This window comes from Anolis carolinensis, chromosome 5 (assembly GCF_035594765.1).
Source record: "Anolis carolinensis isolate JA03-04 chromosome 5, rAnoCar3.1.pri, whole genome shotgun sequence".
Taxonomy (NCBI): domain Eukaryota; kingdom Metazoa; phylum Chordata; class Lepidosauria; order Squamata; family Dactyloidae; genus Anolis; species Anolis carolinensis.
Window position 1 is genome coordinate 143,205,202 of NC_085845.1, and position 22,311 is coordinate 143,227,512.

General features: G+C 37.3%; 1 protein-coding gene across 3 annotated transcripts in view; it reads left to right on the forward strand.

Moving 5' to 3' along the window:
* immp2l (inner mitochondrial membrane peptidase subunit 2) overlaps window positions 1-16,273 on the forward strand; it is a 658,834-nt gene extending 642,561 nt beyond the window's left edge. For all 3 annotated transcript variants that reach the window (XM_003221201.4, XM_008111145.2, XM_008111144.3), the window contains exon 6: window positions 15,480-16,273. In XM_003221201.4, the coding sequence (XP_003221249.1) occupies window positions 15,480-15,599 (120 nt within the window). In that variant the 3' untranslated portion in view covers window positions 15,600-16,273. The remainder of the gene's footprint in view (window positions 1-15,479) is intronic.
* The last annotated feature ends 6,038 nt before the right edge of the window (window positions 16,274-22,311 follow it).

Below are 22,311 nucleotides of genomic sequence, written 5' to 3' on the forward strand. Positions count from 1 at the left end.
ATTATTATTATTATTATTATTATTATTAAAATAATAAAAAAAAATAATTTTATTTTTGTATCCCAGCTCACTTGGGGACAAGCCCTACCAACACAGTTAAAATAAAGCATAAAATTCATAAAACAACATCATAATAACAGATAGACAACACACAAAATAACACAGTAAAAAACATCAACGAGATTTGTATAAGTCAGAGACATCTTGAAGGCACATAGTAACAGCCAATTCAAACTTTAAATAAAATACAAAATTCATACAATTGGTCATATTGCTAGATCAGACTTTACCATACTAGCATATTCCAAGCTTTCAAGATTATAATTGCCATCATCCTGAGTGGTTAATAATGTGGTCAATAATTATTCCAGGTAAGGTGATGGAAGCTGTAGATCATTGTTTGGAGTGTACCAAATTGAAGATAGCTAGAACCATCATTGTTGTTTATTTGGGCCTTGAACAAGTCCCTGACCTCTTAGCTTCAAATGTCTATTTTATTGAAATAAAATACCTACCAGTGATAAAGTAATATATGTACTATAATCAGGTAAATGTTATTTAAATGAAATGTCTCATTAGAGTGGTTCAAAATGTCTTTAGGGTTGGCAATGAGTTTTAAATATAGCCTTAATAGAATTGCCACATTACTAAATGATTTAAATGTCAGCTTGTTTATTAATCAGGACAGCAAATCAGACCCACAACCGCTTAAATTATTTCCAGATGAAGAGTTTTGATTCTGCTTCAGAATATGGTCATACATTATTTATTATTTCATGTTTTTTGGAAATTATTCTGATATGTTCATACACTTCTAGTTTCTATGTGTTTGTGTTTTCCTTCTACCCCTCTGCTTTTCTGTCCACCCAGAGTGCTTTACTAAAGAGGGAGTGATTTTAGGGTGATTTAATTGGTAAGTCTGCGGTGATGTATGTTATCTTGTAAAATCAAATATATTAGCAATCTGATCATACTGAACATAGAGGCTGATAATTAAAGTCAATAGGGTGTTTGCCACTGACCAAGGTTTTTCAGCATGCTTTTTTTTTTCTCCCACTGCACTGCACTATTCTGTAACTGGATATACACCAGCAAAACATTAAGAGATAATACTTGGCTTTTCATCTGATATTTACTGGAACTTTAATGTAACCTCTGCTGCAGATCTGCAGGCTAAGTGAGTTCATATAACTCTTGTGCAGTACAATAACTTTTTTCAAAAAAGTAAAACCTTATTACTTAGAACTTTTATGTGATGTGGTGATTGAGTGAGTTGTTTTGAGTTATTGACTTTGTCTTTTCAGTTTGCATTTGGGGAACTACATATTGAGTGCCAGCTGGGGAGTTTTGGGAGTTGTAATCCAAAATATAACTTTTCCAAACTCTTCATATGGTCTCTGTGATTACACACTTCCACAACATCTGCTGTCAGAAATGTGTAATTTTACTGCTCTGATCTAAATCCAGTCTCAGACCATCAATGCAGAGCAGCAAGCAAGCAAGCAAGCAAGAAAGCAAGCGAAAGGTAGCCTTGTAAATCTGGTTCAGTCACCAGTGGCTTCTGAAAAGTGGGAAAAGGTAGCTGAAAAGCATATGCCCAAAGTTTTCAGGGCCAAGTGCCAGATGACCAGCCAGCATTGAGAAACCTAAGGATTCAAGCAACAAGCGAAGATTTACAGAAATCTTGATCATAATAAGAATTTTACACAGCACCATCCAGAAGAACATTAAATTAAAGCAGATAATTTGGGATCAGATATTGGATTATATGGCAGTGTAGATCCAGCCTGAGGCCCCCTCTAAACTGCAATATAAAATCCAGATTATCTGATTTGATAATATGAATGATATGGCAGTGTCGAAGGGGCCTGAGGCTGCAGAAGGACTTTGAATTTATTATTAACCATAAATATGTTTATCTTTATAAAATGTCAATAATTTATCCCACTTAGGCCCCTACTACACTGCCATATAATCCAGATTACAAATCAGATAATCCACATTATCTGCTTTGAATTGGATTATATGAGTCTACATTGCCATATAATCCAGTTCAAAGCAGATAATCTAGGAACCTTCTACACCGCCAGATAAAATCCTGATTATCTGCTCTGAACGGGATTATATGGCAGTGTAGAAGGGGCCTAATATCCGCTTCTGATTTTAAGATTCCCAGTTGAAGGAGGACTGGTTTCTCATTTTGCAGAAGAATCATATGAAAAATGGATAAATTACAAATGCTTAAAAATAGGAAAATGTTCGTTTTTCTGAGTGTTCACCATTTTGGCGAGAATGAGGAAATATAGCATACATTAATGTGTGTAGAAAAATTGCAACATATTTCAAAGGAAAGAAAAAATATCTTGGTTTTCTTTCTAGAATTTTCTGATTTTCTGACACATGAGAGGGTCTCTCTTATTTTCTTTTAGTTGTCTAGAAGTGCCCACAACTACTTCTTCAGATCACAGAACTTCTAATTGTGCCATAAGCATGAAACTGCCTCCTCTTGAGCAGGTAGTAGATGTTGAAAACCATGTTTTTAGCTGCAAGGAAACTGAATTATTTTGTTGAGTGATTGCTAAGTGAAAAAAAAAACCCACATTTGACCTAAAATAGTTGTTTAGCATTTTTATAGTCTCTGTTCCACCATTTTTCCTTTGCCCATACATCATTATTAAAAAGAAACAGAGAAACTGTGACTTCCATCAGATTGCCAACAAAACTGATGGCAAAGTTCATACAAGTTTTAAACATGACGTTACAGATATCTTCTGATTTGTACAAAAATGTTATCAGATGTTTGCACAAATGTTTCATTGCAACCAGTGACATAAATAATGAAATATTATATGAGACAATTAATCATAAAAGAAAAAGGAAAGGGGAGAATAAGTCATCCCTGAAATAAGAGCTTCATATTTCTTTGTTGAGATTGGTTTATTTTGATTTATGTCCTGCCTTGCTCCCCAAAGTGGCACATGATAACAAAAATAAAACACCCCTCTTGTAAAAACAAAGGAACAGATAAACACAATGCTCTGAATCTGTCTGATCTTGAAAGTTAAATGGGCTCAGGCTTGATTAGTACTTGAAAGAAGACGTTGGATGGTGTAGGCTGATTCCAGACACAAGGCAATGACAAAACACATTTGTGCAAACCTTGGGTTCGTCACGGAGCTGCAGTTATTAGGGGGGAGAGAAAGCAAGGGAAGGATAGAAAAACAAAATGAAGGAAAGCAGACATCTATTCAACCGAAAAAGGGTGAGAAAGAAGGAGAATGAAGACAAGAAAGGAAGGGAAGTGAAATTACAAATTAAAAGTGAGCAGAATTGTTGAACCAGAGCTGAAAAAGAAAGGCATTGTTATTTCTAACAACTGTGCAACACATATGCACCACACATATGTCATCTGGCCACTCCCCTTTTTAACTAATTCTCTCCTGAATTATAGGTAATGTCTGGAAGCACCCTTAGAAAGTGAGGAGTAACTGCTTTGAAGTACTCTATAGTAGCAGGCACCAACAACACACCCGCTAAAAGAAAACTTTTCAAGCCATTGCTCTTATTCATTTCCTCAACCTAAGGTCTAGATTGTCAGCCTCAGGTTCTGAGATCTAAGAACCCAATCCAGAAACTTTGTCAAATGTAGTCTCCATGGTTTCTTGGAGACCATCCACACTACAGAAGTATAGCAGTTTGACACCACTTTAATTGCCATCGCCTGGAATCCTGTGATTTGTATTTTGCTGTAGGGTACATGCTTGATGGAATAGGGTAAATGCCACACAAAGCTACAAATCTCCAAATTCCATAGCATTGAGCCATGGCAGTTAATGTAATGACATACTGCTATAATTGTGCAGCGTAGATACATCCTTGGAGTCCCTAACCTAGGGTCCAAATGGTCTTTAAGGTCTAAGGAAAGTCCATTACCAATTTACTGTTTGGATGATAATTGAAATGGGCTGCAGCAGCAGTGTGGCAGGATTGCCAATGGGAAGACTCAGTCATCATCGAAAGAAAGTCAGCTTAAATATAACAAAATTGAAATCTGGGATACTTGTTAATTCTTCCATAAAACTCTAAAGGGATTGGCTTCCTAGGGAGAAGGCTAAAATGGTAACTTATCAGCAGTGATACTTAATGCATTCTTTCTAATGCAATCAGAAATGAGACTGATTCCGTGATTGTGTATAATTGACAATTTCTGCAAAAGTACATTATGTAATACATTTTCTGGCCTATAATCTGCGTACTCCTAACAGTGATGCAAGTAAGCTTTAAAGCACAAAATTAAGGATCTTGCTCACAAAACCAGCACTATATAATTGATAGAATAAGACTTGCTCTGTAGTTGGAGATGCTCCTCTAATACTGATGAAATACTATATTTTTAAAGTAAGTATCTGATGAAAGCCATCTGTCCAGTAATTGGCAAAGCTCATAAATTCCACACTAATAATCTAAATGCAGAAAACATCAAAACCGAAGCTCAGAAAAATCCTAGTCTCTATGATCTTAAAACTAAAGGTCAGAAGGAAAAATATTTCTTTAAACTAGATGATCTTTGCTTGCATTATGAATGTAGTTCAAGGTCATTATCTAAACATTTGAAATTATGCTAATGAAATGTGAGGGAAAGAGAACAGACAAATAGAAAATGAATTAAATCCACCTGTTAGTCCCAACCAGAGTATTTTATTTTAATCAATGGGATTAGTTACATTCCAGTGATTCAACAGACATACTTTAGTTTGGACCAGGAATTGGATCTAACTCAATGTGCCGAGGAAGAAAAATTGCCTACAAGAATGGGAAGATATGGGGAATCTTCTTACATTTACTGCATTTAGGTATAATACTCAGCTGTCATTTATCTTTACTGAATGTAAACAGTTTGGGCCCTGCCTATCTTCACGACCATACCCCCCCGCCCAAATGAGCGCTAAGATCTGCTGGGGAGGCCCTTCTCGTGGTCCCACCACCGTCAAAAGCATGGTTGGTGGGGACAAGGGAGAGGGCCTTTTCGGTGGTGGCCCCCCAGCTTTGTAATGCCCTCCCCAGGGAGATTAGGCAGGCCTCCATCCTGTCCTCCTTCCGGAGGGAATTGAAGACTTGGATGTTTAGACAAGCCTTTGAGAATGTCTAGCCCAATAATCAGCAATTATGATACAGCACAGCACTTTCATCCCATTCCCATGTTCCTTAGCTACACTATCCCTTTCCTTTCTTCTTGTTTACCATTTGCCATGTTTTTATGACAGATGACACTTTAGGTTACTGGCACTGTTATAAGCTCAAATTGTTGTTTTATATACTAGTGGTTTTATTTTGTATTGTACTGTGGGTTTATTTTATGCGTTGTTTTAGGCACCTTGTGCCATATGTAAGCCACCCCTAGTCCCTTCGAGGAGATGAAGGCGGGGTACAAAAATAAAGCTATTATTATAAAGTTATAATGTTCTGTTGCACTGTAGCACTGGAACACCTTTTCACCCAAAACCACACAATGTTCAGATAATCCAATAAGTAAAAGTTTTTTTAATGAAAAAGTATAAAAGGAAAAAAGCAGTCGAAAAAGAAGCAGCAAAAGTACAAAAAGTAATTCCCAGCAAGATCAAGAGTTCATCAGCTTTTGAACCAAGGCATCAAAAAGCAAGCCATAGAGCAGTGATTCCCAAAGTGGGTGCTGCAGCGATCCAGGGGGGCGGTGATGGCACCTATTAGGACCCAGGGATGGGGCCAGGGGCGGGGCCTCTTTACAACAGCCCGAGACAGGGCTGAGCCTCTATACCTCTCCTGAGATGCCTTTTAGGACTAAAGGGCAGGGCTAGGGGCCTCTTCCCAAGAGCACGAGACAGGGCTAAGCCTCTGTATACCTCCCCTGAGGCACTTGTTAGAACACATGGGCAGGGTATAGAGGTTCAGCCCCATCAAGCACTTGGGAAGAGGCCCTGCCTCCTTCTCTAGCCCTTCCCCCTATGTCCTGGCAGGCGCCGCAGGACAGGAATAGATGCTCAGCCCTACCTCAGAGCTTGTAACTCCGCCCATCCCAGTCCTGGCCATCTCCCCCTCCCAGCCCTGCATCTTGGACTAGGAGAGAGGCTCAGCTTCACCCTCTTGAGCAGGAGCCACACCCACCCCTCTAAGACATGCCCCCCTTTCCAGGGGGCGCTGAGTAATATTTTTTCTGGAAAGGGTAGGCCAAATAAGTTTGGGAACCACTTGAGTTAACACAAAGCAAAAGAATCCTTAAGCAGGGTGTTGTTCAAAAGTTATATTCTAAACATGAAAACAGGAACACAAGAAAGGCAAAGCCTCCAAGAACATGAAATCATAAACAGGAATCAAATCAATAATCTTGAAATAACAGGAACTTAGAACTGGAAACCGGGAGCTGTTTCACCTTTTTACAATGTTGTTCCCACTAAAGGCCTGAAAGCCCAGAAACCGCTTAAAAGGCCTCAATCCCTCCACACACATCTGCTTTTTCTCTCCTTATTTCTAAGCCTCTGAGAATGACAAGTTTATCTTTGTTTCACATTCTGTCCCCTCATCTCCAAGCGACTCGACCTGGAAAACCTTCGTCTCCCACATTCTTCTCTGAAGGCCACTTCTCTGAAGGCAACTCATACTATCCTGTCTTAAACTTGGTTTACTGCCCTGCTCAACACCACTACATGCCTGGCTGTGGAAAAGCTCAAAGTGAATATTCATGCGGCAAACAAAATGTTATCAGCACTATCACAAACAACTTTCTTAGATGTAAAATGTCTGAAGAACAGTTTTTAGAGAGCACAAGCAGAAGAATATGTTTGTGTTCATTTATGGTACATGGGCTTCACAAAGGTAACAGATTAGCCACTCTGCAAACACAGAATATTACACCAGAGACAGGTTTTTATTCACACACACACAACCCCCTACAAAGATGGCAGTTAGTCCATTTCCCAGTTAATCCGAAACCAATTTTTGAGTAACAGATGGATGCACTTCTGTTGTACCTGTTCAGGAGCAGCCCACAGAAGTGTGTCAAGAGGAAAGAAACTCTTCCCTGCAAAGTCCATACTTGGTTTATTCCAATGAGGCCTTTCTAATGTTCATATTTTATTATTGTCTAAATGAGAGCATTTCCTCTTCAGTAAGAATGTTGCACCCAAATTAATTTTTCCTATAATCTTCAAATTTCTAGCATTGCAGAGAGCAAGACACCAAAAATAATTCACAACTTGAACTTTAATAGTTGCTCTATTCATAGTCCCTTGATAGTTTTGCATTTGTCCTACTTCCTTGGATGCCCAGAATAATTTATTCTAATGTTCAACTGAAGTTTTTAGTCATGGAAAAGCTAGAAAACTGAGGTTTAAAGGAAAATTTCGCAGGGGGGGCAAAATTTGGAGAGCAATGTTTGGAGAGCAATGTCTTCACTTTACACACACACGGACATTATCACTATCTCTACATTTCTGTCAAAATGTACAATTTGGGATGAAATGAAACCATATAAAGCTTTGTTTACTGTAACCTGTGTGTTATAATCTCAAAGAACTTCTTTATGTAATCTTGAGTTGTCATAACATGGCCAGAGCTTCAGGATATCTTGGCAGCTGCAATACCCCATCTGTATGTGCTGTTAGAGAGAAAAAAATACATGTACCTCTCAGAGTGTTGTTAATCTGCAATCTGATCTGTCAAATCCTAACATATCTAACAGAAGGAGCAGAAAAAAGGAAGCTATATATGATACAGAAACCTTTCTTTAAATTTTAATGCAAAGCCAATGTTTATTTTTAACTCCATCTGTGTTTCACATAAATTAAAAGAGATAAGCAACATTTGGTGTTTTTTGCTTCAGAAAAGCTGAAAAATTGTACACATTTTTCATTCTGAATTAGTTTCTTTGCTGTGCACATGGGACAAATGAAATGAGAATATTGTGTGTGTTGATAGATTGAGAAAAAGAGAGAGAGACAGACAGACAGACAGGGAAGAGTTAGCATTTGAATGTAAAAAATCATGATTTAAGACGCTAACAAAATCCTGAGCTGTGGCTATTGATGAACCATACCATCTGTGTGCTGCTGTTTTCCCACTGTGATTTTCAGAGAAGGAAAAAAGCCTTGTCATTTTTCTTGTTTACATACAGTAAGTAACACAATCCACTTGTGATGGATTTTTAAAGTCAAAGAAGTTGCTAAGTCTCCCACAGGCTGGCATAGTGCTTTGTACACAGAATTTGGAAACTTGAATTATGGGTTATGTTTGAGAAATATGACTTGCAAGCTAGCATTTAGGCAGGGAACTGAACATTGTAAGAGATATTCTGGCAGGGTAGGGAATGATCCCCTGGATCTCTGGTCATCTTAGAAGAAGGTAAAGTACTTCATTATAAAGTATAAACTGGCTTTTTCTTTTGAAAACCCCTCCCTCCTGCTGACAAGGAAATGGTCTCATTGTCACATTCAAGAAAGAAGTCAGTGCTAAATCTCTCTATTCAGTTGTAATAACTGTTGACATATATCCGGTCTATACTTAGAAGAATAGTGCTGACTTCTAGGAATGGCATGACTTCTGCAGATTCCATATGGATAGATTCTAAATTCGAACATTCACAAATTCAAAATTTCCAGGACATAAATTGTCTTCAGAAGATCAAAGGATACATTTTCAGTGTCTCCACTAATAATTTGGCCCAGGCTTCATGAAGAAATATCACTTGATATTCATCTCTGGATATTTGGTTTTTAGCTTCAAAATTCAGTGTATGAAGCCAAAATGCAAGCATGTTTTCATCATTTAAAGCAATGGTTTTCAACCTGTGGGTCCCCAGATGTTTTGGCCTTCAACTCCCAGAAATCCTAACAGCTGGTAAACTGGCTGAGATTTCTGGGAGTTGTAGGCCAAAACACCTGGGGACCCACAGGTTGAGAATTACTGAATTAAAGTATGTATCTTTTCAAACAAGAAACCTATGGAGAAATAATCTGTATAAAATTGCTTTGCACCTGCAACAGAACATCTTCATCTGTTATAACAGCCTTGCTCAAAGACAAATTGTCTAATTTGACCTCAAAAGTTTTCATCTGTAATCCATTGTGTTGCTATAGCTGGAGTGCTAGATAAATGCTTCCATTTTACAACTGCTCTCTCCATTGCTCTTAATGTTAAATTAATGTCTTATGTTTAGACTGAATTTCTACCACTTTCCTGGTTTAAAAATCAAAGCAGAGCCATACATTCTGTTTCATAGCTTTGTTCCCCTTTTTATACCAGTTTCTGATTTTTCTATGAGCAGTAAAACCCACATATCTATGGGGGATATTTTCCTGGAATAAAACCACAGATAATCGCCAACCCTATTGCAATGAATGACTTCTGGTGGAAGCCTAGAGAAAACATTTCTCTAGCATTTTTAGGTCCTCCAGTGTGACTCTGTGGTCAACTTTCAGTACTCCCCTCCCCAAATAGAATCACATTAGTAAGCATAGAAAATGCCTAGAACGAACATATTCCTTTCAGATGTGGAGAAGTGAAATTGCAGATATTAGCCCTGTTTATGTGATCCATAGGAAAAAATGAAGGGAAACAAGATATTCAAAAGATGGTTGGTCATTGATAAGTGGCCCCAGTTCTTGCTTTGCAATTGGTGTCAATGGTCAGCTTCAAAGGTTCTTCCATCTTCAAACTAGACTTCAAATAGAGTTTTGCTAAAGTGTCCCTTGATACAGGGAACCATTTTCTAGAAGGTAAGATATTTCCCATATAAAGCAGAGAAAAGCCACATATTTCAGGGCTTCATGCATTGATGGTCTTATTTAGTTTGATTCCATTAAAATGAATTGACCCTCTTGGTTACAACCAACTTAACGTCAACTTTTTCAATAGGCGTAGTCTAAGGAGAAGTAACATTGGCTTTGGGTTTAGTATTATACCATTTCCCATTAAACTGAAAGGCCATGTCTCCTGATACAAATCTGCCAGAACTTCAGGGGAAGGCTTTCTCTCCTAACCCCATCTCAGAGTCATTTGGTGAGAACACAAGAGAGAGCCTTCAAAGTGGCTCTCCCACCCTTTGGGAGGCTAGGACTGGATCTACACTGCCATTTAATCCAGTTTTTGAACCCAAATTATCTGCTTTGAACTGGATTATTCGGCACTGTAGATTCATATAATCCCGTTCAAAGTAGTTAATATGGGATCAGATACTGGATTATATAGTAGTGTAGATCCAGCCATAGGATGGCCTACTTCCTGCTTTCCTTTCATTGACAAGCAAAGACATTTTTATTTGAACAGATTTTTAATATATAAATCAGTAAAGGTATTATTGAGATGTTTCATTTCCCTTTTAAACTTTTTAAAATTAATTTGAAATCAATTTATGACTTGATTTTAATTGTCTTTAATTGTTTCGGATTTATTGTGATTGGAAGTTGCATTGAGTTCCACTCTGGAAGAAGGATGGCACATAAATTAAATGAATGAATGAGTTGACAAATGGATCGTGCTTCCTCTACCATACACACATAACTGTGAGTTTTACCTGGCATGGTGCAGACAGATTATCACATGCATGAAGAGTTATAAAACATGAATCAACTGGTATTTTGAGGAACATGCCATAATACCATAAATGAAAATGTTTAGAGTTGGAGCACAATCAAGATGAAATAGGGGCAGAACCACTTGCAAATCAGCCATACCAATTAGGTGGTTGTTTTTCATGAAGAATAATGTATAAATCCAGCAACATAAATGATCTGCTATCAATAGCGTGCATTGTTAACTAACCAAATTATATTCAAGTAATTCAGCACCTGTTTAATCAAGCTACAAAATATTGAATTAGATACAGGCCACTTCAACTCCAGTGATTTGATTATAGAGAGGAGAAAGAAATTGGTGCATACACATGATTCCTGGAAATTAAATCATAAGAATTAGCTAGAGATATTCCTAAGGGGGTGGTTGGTGTCTATTTGCATAAAAGTCTGAACAGCCTGCTTTTTATTCTTTTTTAATACTGAAGAATGGGAAATGCCTGGATATCTCCAAGTCTGAATAATGCTTGATATTAACTGTGTAGAACTTTGGAGCAAACAAAATATTAAAAATACAGCCTTTTTAATGAGAAAATCATATTCAGATGTTTGGACAGTTTTTCAGAATTACACAAATTTTCCAGGACTCTGATCTAAGAGCATATAGAAAAGGTTCAGCTTTAAAACATGATCCCTTAATTGTGGAGCAATGTCTGCACTCTAGCCCTCAGATTAGTTCAGATGCATCAAGGACCAGAAGACTTCTCAGATATATAAATACAAGAAAGTTCATGTTAATTAAGAGCTTTTAATACAAGCCATTTAATAGTCTAAATGAAAGGGACTTGCCTTTTGGGGTCAGAAGGTTTTTATCGGCTATTCCACCGCTCTCCCATCAAATAAAACATGAGTACATGGAGGCATAAACAGCTGCAGATGTAGTAAAGTGATAGAGGCCAAATGTCTTCTAGGGTGGAGTTTCTTAAATTTTTCCACTTATAACCCCTTTCAGCCCCAGAAATATTTATGTGACCCCAGGTATATAAAAATATAAAATGTGTATTAAAATCAGACATGTACTGATTACAAACCAGCATTTGCAAGGCTTGCTAAAAAAGCTGATTTTCTCTTTTTAGGAAGTACAGCTGGAGCATATTCTGTAGAGTCCGCTGAAAGCACTGCACAACAGATTCATGCCATTATCTAAAACAGCCACTTTTTTTCTCATCTTGACTATTCTTCCAACTTTCTTCTTTCAGTCTTTGTTTATCTTGCTCAAATTGTTCCCCCACTTTTAATGTATTAATAAAATCATAAATAAAAATTAAAAAATAAAATAAAACAGCCACTAGGTCAGTGATTCTCAACCTGGGGTCCCCAGATGTTTTTGGCCTACACCAGTTTACTAGCTGTTAGGATTTCTGGGAGTTTAAAGGCCAAAAACATCTGGGGACCCCAGGTTGAGAACTACTGCAGTATTCAGAAACCTTTTACTGTCGCAAAATATTTCAGAACTCCAACATTGAACTAAGATGATCCCATTTCTGGACCTACAGTTAAGAGGCAGTGCTCTAGGGCAGGTGTAGGCAGATGTCTGTGCGTATGTGTGTGGGGAGGGAGTGCTTGATGGTGCCAAAATAACTACTACAACAACAGAAAATGGACTGTTGAGTTCTAGTTTTGTAAAGAAATGTAATTGTTTACATTTTAACAGATCGTAATGTTCTATAACCTATATTAAAGTGAGCTATCCCTTTTTGAGATCTTTAGAAGATGCAGTTCATACTCTTTTTAACAGGAAATGGTCAGGCTGGGAAACCGAATAGGCTGGCAGTAGTCACGTTCTACATGGAGCGCCGTTACCTTCCTGCCAGAGTAGTACCTATTTATCTACTCACATTTGCATGTTTTTGAACTGCCAGGTTGGCAGAAGCTGGGGCTAACAGCAGGACCCCACCCCGCTCCTCAGATGTGAATCGCTGACCTTTCTTTCAGCAAGTTCAGCAGTCATACCAACCACATGATCTTGGAGGCATCTATGGACAATGCCGGCCCTTCAGCTTAAAAATGGAGATGAGCAACAACCCTCAGAGTCAGGGGAAAACCTTTACCTAGTTATGTTCCAGTTCTTAGACTAACTATACTTTGTCCACCTGTGTTCTAAGGTTTGATTGCAAGCTAGATCCTATTGCCAAAACCAACTACAGTAGATGTTGAATCTAGGTTTAAGAAGCCCCACCCTAGACGATATTTGTAAATGTTTGCTCACTATCCAAGAAATTCATTCCATTTATTCTAGTTAGTACTACGTATACATATTTACTCATGGGTTTGTGCCTTAAATCATCTGACGATTTATGGTGAGCCCATACATTTCACCTCCAGTAGGGTTTATATCCAAATTTAGACATCTAGTAGCAGCAGCCCTATGTGGATCATGATCCAAAGGGCTGTGAACATTGATCACAAAATTGTAGAAATGGTGTACAATTATTGCACATGTGAAGTGTACATGTCTTATCTACTGTAGGTCTGTGTTAAGAGGAACAGATGACTGACTTGCAGTTTGTTTTTTCCTCTTCAATTTTGCAGTATTTGGCCTCAACAGAGTCATATGATGCCATGATATGCTTTGAATTCTTTGAATCTATAAAAATAAAAGAAATTTGTGAAGTGTCACACCTCAATTATTAGATAAGTATCAGTAAAGTCAATATTTAAACTGTCATTTAACAGCTAAATATAAGAACTGTTAAATTTGAAAGTTTCATAAATACACAGGGTGCTAGCTAAAATATCTAAAGGGAAATCTGCCCATAGAGTAAGTATCATCCAACAAGCACATGCAAATAAGAAAAAAAGGATGGTCTCACAAGAATAAAATTTCTCAATCTCCAACCTAATTTGACTGAAATGAGTTCTGACTATAGCGTAATAAGCAATGTAACTCATGCATTCCTTCTGGAAAATGAAGGAAAGATTTGCCAATAATAGTTCTTTCACAAGAAAATGGTGCAGAATTAACTTTTTTACTTTTGTATGTGATAAAAGCAAATGTAATGGGAATGTGATGAACAAGGAGGCATCTCTCTTTTTTTTTTTTTGTTTACTTTGAGGAAGTTTTAGAATTTGTATAATGAGCTTTTTACACAATTCATGAGCTTTTTCACTGTCAAATAAAATCCAGATTATCTGCTTGGAACTGGATTATATGGCAGCGTAGACTCAGATAATTCAGTTCAAAGTAGATAATGTGAATTATCTGTTTTTATAATCTGGATTATATGGCAGTGTAGAAGGGGCCTTAGTTGCTAGCTCTGTAATTTGCACTCTATGCCTTAGAGGTCAGGCTCACTTTAGTTGAATCCTACACATATTTTGACAGGGAGAGAAGATAGGTCTACCAGTAAGTTCAGGCTTCTTTGTGTGATGTGTGTGTGTGTGTGGGGGGGGGGGGGGATTGGAGCTGCCATGACATTACAACATCCATTGTACTATGGTGGAGTGCCTGATGTACCATGGTGCCAGTGCTCAGTAGGAACTAATGTGTGTTACAGTACTCCCTGATGTGCTTCCATTCACTGGCAGCAGATCAGAAGTGTCCAGTGTGTATCAGGCGTGCCCAATAGACATCTTCACACTTTACCATTAGTGATTTGTAGTGTTTCTAAAATGTAGTTATGGATTCGTAAAATCAAAGAATGTAGACTGTGATATTGCATTTCGGTCTTTGTTTTCTTATAGTCTGCTTTTTATGAACCTTTACTGTGAACTATCTTGGGATCCAAATTCTGTCAATCAATCCGGATATATTTTGCTGGATAGTGTGAACCAGTTGAAACTCCTGAAGGACAATTTTAATTTACCTATAATTAAGAGTATAGATTTCTCAGCCACAAAAGGTTTGAGATGTGTGCATAACACACCCACAAACAAGAACATCCTAATCATCTTGATCAGGAACAGGCAGAGTAGACCCCTCCAGATGTTGAGTAGCCACTCCCAGCGCTCCTTATCATCAGCTACCCTGTTTCCCCTAAAATAAGACATCCCCAGAAAATAAGACCTAGTAGAGGTTTTGCTGAATTGCTAAATATAAGGCCTCCCCTGAAAGTAAGACCTAGCAAAGTTTTTGTTTGGAATCATGCCCGCCAAACAGAACACCAGAGCATGCAGGATTGGTAAATGTACGTACCATAGAGTGTTGTACATGGAAATAATGGTAGTAACAAGAAATTCTTGATAGGATTCACAGTTTGTCTGGTTATGCTGGTTTGTGATGACAACTACTGTACAGTAAATAATAAATGTTCTTTTTTTTCAACAATAAATGTAAATTCTTCTTCATGGAAAAATAAGACATCCCCTAAAAATAAGACCTAATGCATCTTTGGGGGCAAAAATTAATATAAGACACTGTCTTATTTTCGGGGAAACACGGTATGCTGATTGGTGTTGTAGTCAATATCTGGATGACCCTACTCCACCAGACCAGTTTGTGCTTCTATTCCTATTCTACATGCAAACAGTTGTGCAGACAGGCCACTGCCTTGCAACAAGTCTTTAAAGGAACTGTCACAGGTCGTATTCCTTTACGGTTCTTTATTTAAGTAGTCAATTTTTATATGGGACAAGCTTTTAAATTTTTATTTGCTTTGAGTTTTATTTCTATTTTATGTTTTTTATCATCATCACAATTCTCCAGCATCATTCCTGTTTTAGAAGCCTCTCCTTCTTTTTGAATAGGGGACTGGAAACAGCAGAAACTGCCTGAAATGAATTTGCTACTAAAGAGGGATTTCATCCCAGTCGCATATACAGTGCTCTTTCTCAATGGATATCATTAGCTTGCGCTTTTATAAAATGCCATATGCCATCATCTCCCAAGTAATTTCTTCTCACATTTTTATTATGGCTGTATCTCGATTATCTTTTCAGGTCTCTCTTGGACTTTTACATGCCCGAGCTACGCATATACTCTGGCCTCCGGAGCGTTGGCAGAAGTTACATCCCCAGCTTCCTCCGAAACGCCAGCCACTCCAGGATGAGGAGGAATGATCAATTTGTATCTGGATGGAAATCAAGCTTTTGAATCTAGTATTAAGTATAGGAAAGAGGTTGGCAACACACATCAGCTAATGAAAGAGCTGCCAACTGTGCAGCATTGATGCAAGCAAAATATCTTTTCATTATTGTAAATTAAAATGGGTATTTTATGTAATCACATGAAATGTTACATTGTGAAGCAACTGTGTCTTGATTTTGACATTTTCGCTTCCTAGAAGCTGTATGGTACTTGAGAATATTCTGGTACCTCTAATGATATGGGAAGTTTAGAAAAATCTTTTTACTTGTTTTTATCTTTATCCATGAAATCTGATTTTTTTTCAGCAATAGGGCAAATCTTAACATTTATATTGTATTGCAAAAATGTAACAATAAATAATTCACTGTTATTGCCAAGACATAATATGCTTTTTAACACTCTGGATGGCAGAATAATTTTTTGTATTGAATGAATGGTCTTTTTAGTCCATGAAATGTTGTTGTTCAATCTGTCTATAAAAGTAACTTTTGAAAAAAGGAGCTTTCATTAAATGATTTTTATTACTTGTATATTATTAATGTCATAATTATATTGAATATGAATTTGTTTTTCATTAATGTTTCATATAAATACTCCTGATGTATCCAGTTGCTGATAGAATAAATACATTTTCAATTGAAATGCACTCAGAGTATGCCTGTAAGAGACACTTTAATCAGTGGTTAAGTATAATCGTAGTTGATCATAATTGCTCTGTTTCTTTAAGGATATCTGAAGAGCTTCTTTAATTCTATAAATACTTTTCTTTAGTCACCAAATGAAACTGCATCTATTAATATTGCAAAGAACAACAAAAAAGATCAGACACATTTACCACTGTTGGCCAGTGTTTCATTGAATTTGGCATATATGTTCTTTCTTTCTGACTTATGGTGACCCTAAGGAAAACCTATCATGAGGTTTCCTAGGTAGGGTTGTTCAGAGGGGATTGTCCTTGCCTTTTGAGGATGAAAGAGTGTGTCTTTCCCAAGATCACACAGTAGGTTCCCTTGGCCCAGTGGGAATTTGAACCCCAGTATCCAGAGTCCTAGCTCAACATTAAACAACTTTATCACACTGCCAGACAAATTGCCTGAGTAAAAAATCACAAGGCATTTTTGCAACATTGTATGTTCCTATTTAAAATGAAACCACATTATGTGCAAGGGGATTGACTGACAAATAAGTATGTAACTAAGGGAAAAAAATAAGTTATACATAGGACTGAAGCCTTATTCTCAATGCATGTGTTGTTGTTCTTAATTTTATTTTTACCCCACCTTTTCCCAAAACAGGAACTCAAAATAATTTATTAGTAAAAACATTTATATAGATATCACATAGATAGATAGATAGATAATTTTAATTTATTTTTATATGTATTTATTAAAGGCAAAGGTAAAGGTTTCCCCTGACGTTAAGTCCAGTCGTGACCGACTCTGGGGATTGGTGCTCATCTCCATTTCTAAGCCGAAGAGCCGGCATTGTCCATAGACATCTCCAGGTCATGTGGCCGGCATGACTGCATGGAGCGCGTTACCTTCCCGCCGGAGCGGTATCTATTGATCTACTCACATTTGCATGTTTTCGAACTGCTAGGTTGACAGGAGCTGGGGCTAACAGCGGGCGCTCATTCCGCTCCCTGGATTTGAACCTGGGACCTTTTGGTCTGCAAGTTCAGCAGCTCAGTGCTTTAACACACTCTGCCACCAGGGTCCCCCATATATTTATTAGGGGTGTGTAAATTTTTCGTTAATCATCATAAGTCGTGTCAAATTTGTTAAATTCGTACTTATGACATAATATCTGCTGCTTGGGTGTGGCCCGTGCCAAAAACGTAAGAATCAAAATTTACCCAATACATTTTTGATTTAATTTTGTAAATCTCAGAAGCAAAGCAAAGTGAAAAAAGGAAAGCAGCCTCTAGGAGAGAGAAGCAGCAGGGAGAAGGCAGAGTTCACTGGAAAAGAGAATGAGAAAGCACAGAATTCTGGGAAATGTAGTTTGGGAAAGCAAGGAACCCTATGCCAGAGAATTCAAAAGGCTGTGCCCTAAACTACATTTCCCAGAATGCTGCTCAGCATCAGTAAGTCCCAATCAGACAGGGGAGTGGTTTCTCACTTTGTAGCAGCAGCCAGCCAGACCTCCAATAAATTGTTGAAACTGAAAAGTAAGTAAATCTCTGTGCTTTGCTGGGAAGAAATCCCTAAATGGGAGTTCTATTGGTATATATGAGAGGCATTCAATGAGAGCTGCTTTGGCTTTTAAAAATGGTTTTTTCAAAACTTTCAAAACTTCTCTAAAAAATGGTAGATGCAAGAATGTTTCTGAAAGTTAGAGGGAATGATCCCCTGTTATTTTGTGTCACTGTATAGAAAATTCAAAGAGATAGCTCTTGTAGTTTGTTTTTAAAAATATTTTTATAAAAACTTTGAAAATTCCCCAAAAATCCATGTATAAGTGAAATGTTCTGAACCCACCCCATTATACTTCCTGGGGTATATCCTGTAATCTTTAGGTCATTCAAAGAGGTTCTATGGTAAATTTCCACTTCTAGAAATCTTACATTGCTTTGGAAGTTGACTATAGAGTTGCCTGGAGGATCTAGAGATTCTTGGAGTAAACAAATCAATCAAATTGGTGAATAATCAAAGCCTCCTGCAAATGTTGAGAGCAAACTGTAGGGTTTAATAGAACAATGCGAAAAACGTGGCAGTCGCATAGCCTAACCGTGAATGAATATGGTAGCCCCAAGCTGGTTGCCTCATAAATATGGGTGTTGTCTTCCTATCTGTGTGATAGTAAATTGAATTTCTTCTCACCATCAGTTCTGCCAGAAAGATGGGGAAAACCTGCTTTCATTTCCTGCAACTTGAAAATTGTTTGGGATGGGTTTAAGACAACGTAATTCTGAAATAAGTTATTTTATTCATGTCTAGGGAGCCTCCAATGTGGCTTACACCATTGTGTGATAATTTCCTAAATTTTTATCCATCTTCCCACTGCCAATACAGGCAGTCTCTAAGTTACAGACATCTGACTTACATACGACTCATAGTTAAGAATGGGGTGAGATAACAAGAGGTTACAGGACATATTCCTAGGAAGTAAAATTCCCTCCTGGATGAGTTATCATGGAAAAAAGGGTCTCCACTAAAGCTTTTACACCAATCCTTGTTCTCACAACAACCCAAAATTTTCAAAATCCAATTATCACAGAGAAAGAAAGTGAGGTGAAATCTTCTGAACAGAGCACAGACAGTAAAACAGACATTACAGGGGTGTTAACCCTTCCCTTTGCTATCCAAAACACACACATACATACACATATTGACTGGAGTTACACTAAAAATGTATCTGTTCCCATTTACATACAAATTCAACTTAAGAAAAAACCTACAAAATCTATTTTCTCCATAAGCTGGGGATTGTCTGTAGTTATCCTCCTCTTTTCAAAAACAAAGTTTTAGTTTATCATATGAAGAAAGAATGCCATTGTAATTTCGAAGAAGGAAAAAAGACCACTCGGTGAAAAAGAAAGTAAACCTCATTTTGAGAAGGGCCTAAACTTAACACAGATCAGAATTTGAATCAAACTTAAGTCTAAATGTTTGAACTAGAGTGTGAGGAGGTTTGGTTTCACTTTACAAGTGATCCTTTACCATTTTAATTCAAACTTATTATCTTTGAAGCTTGAGCAATGCTTTGGACTACAGTAGAGTCTCACTTATCCAACACTCTCTTATCCAACGTTCTGGATTATCCAACGCATTTTTGTAGTCAATGTGTTCAATATATCGTGAGATTTTGGTGCTAAATTCATAAATACAGGAATTACTACACAGCATTACTGCGTATTGAACTACTTTTTCTGCCAAATTTGTTGTCTAACATGATGTTTTGATGCTTCATTTGTAAAATCATAACCTAATTTGATGTTTAATAGGCTTTTCCTTAATGCCTCCTTATTATCCAACATATTTGCTTATCCAACATTCTGCCGGCCCGTTTATGTTGGATAAGTGAGACTCTACTGTATTTCCCTTTCATTCCTATTTGTGAGATCAAACAGTGTATTATTGCTCATTGAATTCTTGAAGGTATACAAAGAAAAAGTGGAGGAGGAGTTTAACAGCAAAATTATTTGCTATTTTATGGGGAAATGATACGTTTTAAACAGTGCTTTTTGACTTGTTTCTTTGTGTTACATGGCAATGGGACACTGGATAAAGTATCATTATTTCATGCTTCACTGTTATTCATATGTGATTTCTAACATGCTACACTGTATTAAGATATGAAAGCATCTCATGGCTTTTGATAGTGCCCAAGAAATAAGTTACTTTACAACAAGAGTATATCCTTGTGCTTTGTATAGGAAGACAATCCAGTAGATTCTAACATTCAGTGCTATGCCAGTACGAATCCTAATTATGAGTGTTATCTCACAGACACCAAACTGAGCTGACATTAATGCAGATCAAATTGATATAGCACTTCTGGCCCTTTGTATAGAGAAGACTAATTAAAATAACATCATTATTAAAGTTTTGAAAATGTAGGAAGTGCTCGTAAGGAATCAACTAGATAAAGATGTAAAGATTTCATTTGTGCTATCCAGTAGCAACAGACACAATCTAACTATTTCGGTCTACTTAAAACTTAGGCTGGATCTACACTGTCATGTAATCCAGTTTCAGAATGCAGATTAATTGCATTGAACTGGATTATATGAGTCTACACTGCCCTTTAATCCAGTTAAATGCTGTTAATCTGCATTCTGAAACTGGATTATAGGGCAGTGTAGATCCAACCTTAGAAGAACCTAATGAGAAGTCTCATATAGGATGATCTTTGGGCCCTTCCAGACAGGCTCTATATCCCAGGATATGGTCCCAGGTTTTCTGCTTTAAATTGGATTATATGAGTCCGTACTGCGAGATAATCTAGGATAAACAAAAAAAACCTGAGATCAGATCCTGGGATATAGAGCCTGCCTGGGAGGGCCCTTAAATATATTTCCCTTTCATTATTGAATGCATACAGGTATGGAATAAATACTTCAATATTGTCAATCCAAACCTGTTCTGAAATTTACTGCCAAAACGTGGTTTGAATGTTGCTTCCACTGTGGTCTTTCAGCAAGTGCAAGTGATGTAGCCTTCAAACTGCTTATAAATGCATGATATTTTCTTTGTATATTTTTTTACTAGAATGTTGATGATTTCAAGAACAGCCTGTTTATTTTTGTTTTAAGTAGCTCTCAAATTTATAAATGCAGATTTTTTTTCTCTGGAGGCATTAAATTTTCTTAATGAACAAATGCTGAACACACATTCCCAGGATGATGCTATAGCAAATGCGGCTAATATAATCACATGCTATATTAGCAAATAATTAATGAGAGAGCAAGGGCTCGGCAACCAGAATTGATTACATGACTTCTGTGTTATAGTCTCTGATGGTATCCATTATTATAATACGAGATGAACCACTTCAATTTCAACAACAAAAACCACAAGCAAACTTTGTGCATTTATTGAAGTACACCCAATTTGCAAAACCTTATGCTACAAACTGGTTTCTCTTGCTTAGTCTGAACTGTGCTACAATATCCCTTTGTGAAATCCATGCAAAATTTTAATCATAAAATTTTTAGTCATAGAATTTGATCTTGGGAAGTTATCCAGCAAGAAAAAGGCACCCATGCCCAGCAAAAAATGGGCGAACAAGGTAAGTTAATTTACATTTTCAAAATTTCAGTATTACATGTTTTCAGAATGTGGCCCATGGCGAGCTTTAATGTATGGCTAACCATGATCGGGATTGTGAATATGTGTATACTACATGTATCTTGTTTGTAATGCACACACGTGGAGATGCACACACATGAATACTAAAGTTGTGGGCATGAACACACAGTGGTACTGTTGCCACACTTGTAAATGCCCCGGGAAAGCCACTTTTTTATCCAGGCAACTGCACCAAGGGACTGAACTGCATAGAAATGGTGAACAGGATGCTGAAAGATAAGGTTTCCAGCTCTCTCCTGTCAATGAGCCTTGGTACACCAACAGTTTGTACTAGAAACCCACAAGGGGGGCTGCTTCTGATTGGCTCATTGTAGCTCATTGGCAGAATAATAATAATAATAATAATAATAATAATAATAATAATAATAATAATAATAATAATAATATGACACAGCAAACAAGATAGATATGCTGGATTTCATATCACAAAATCGCAAGTCGAACACTTCCAAAGTATCTAGGACTGTGTGATGTATTTTTGGATAATGTGCGCAGATCCCAGCAGGGTGGCCTTTTGCAGTTGGCAGATCGTAATTTTGTCAATGTCTATTGTTTCTAAATGCTGGCTGAGATCTTTTGGCACGGCACCCAGTGTGCCGATCACCACCGGGACCACCTGCACTGGTTTCTGCCAGAGTCTTTGAAGTTCAATCTTGAGGTCCTGATAGCGGCTGAGTTTTTCCTGTTGTTTTTCGTCAATGCTACTGTCACCTGGGATGGCAACATCAATGATCCAAACCTTTTTCTTTTCCACAACTGTGATGTCTGGTGTGTTGTGTTCCAGAACTTTGTCAGTCTGGATTTGGAAGTCCTACAGTATCTTTGCATGTTTATTATTATTATTATTATTATTATTATTATTATTATTATT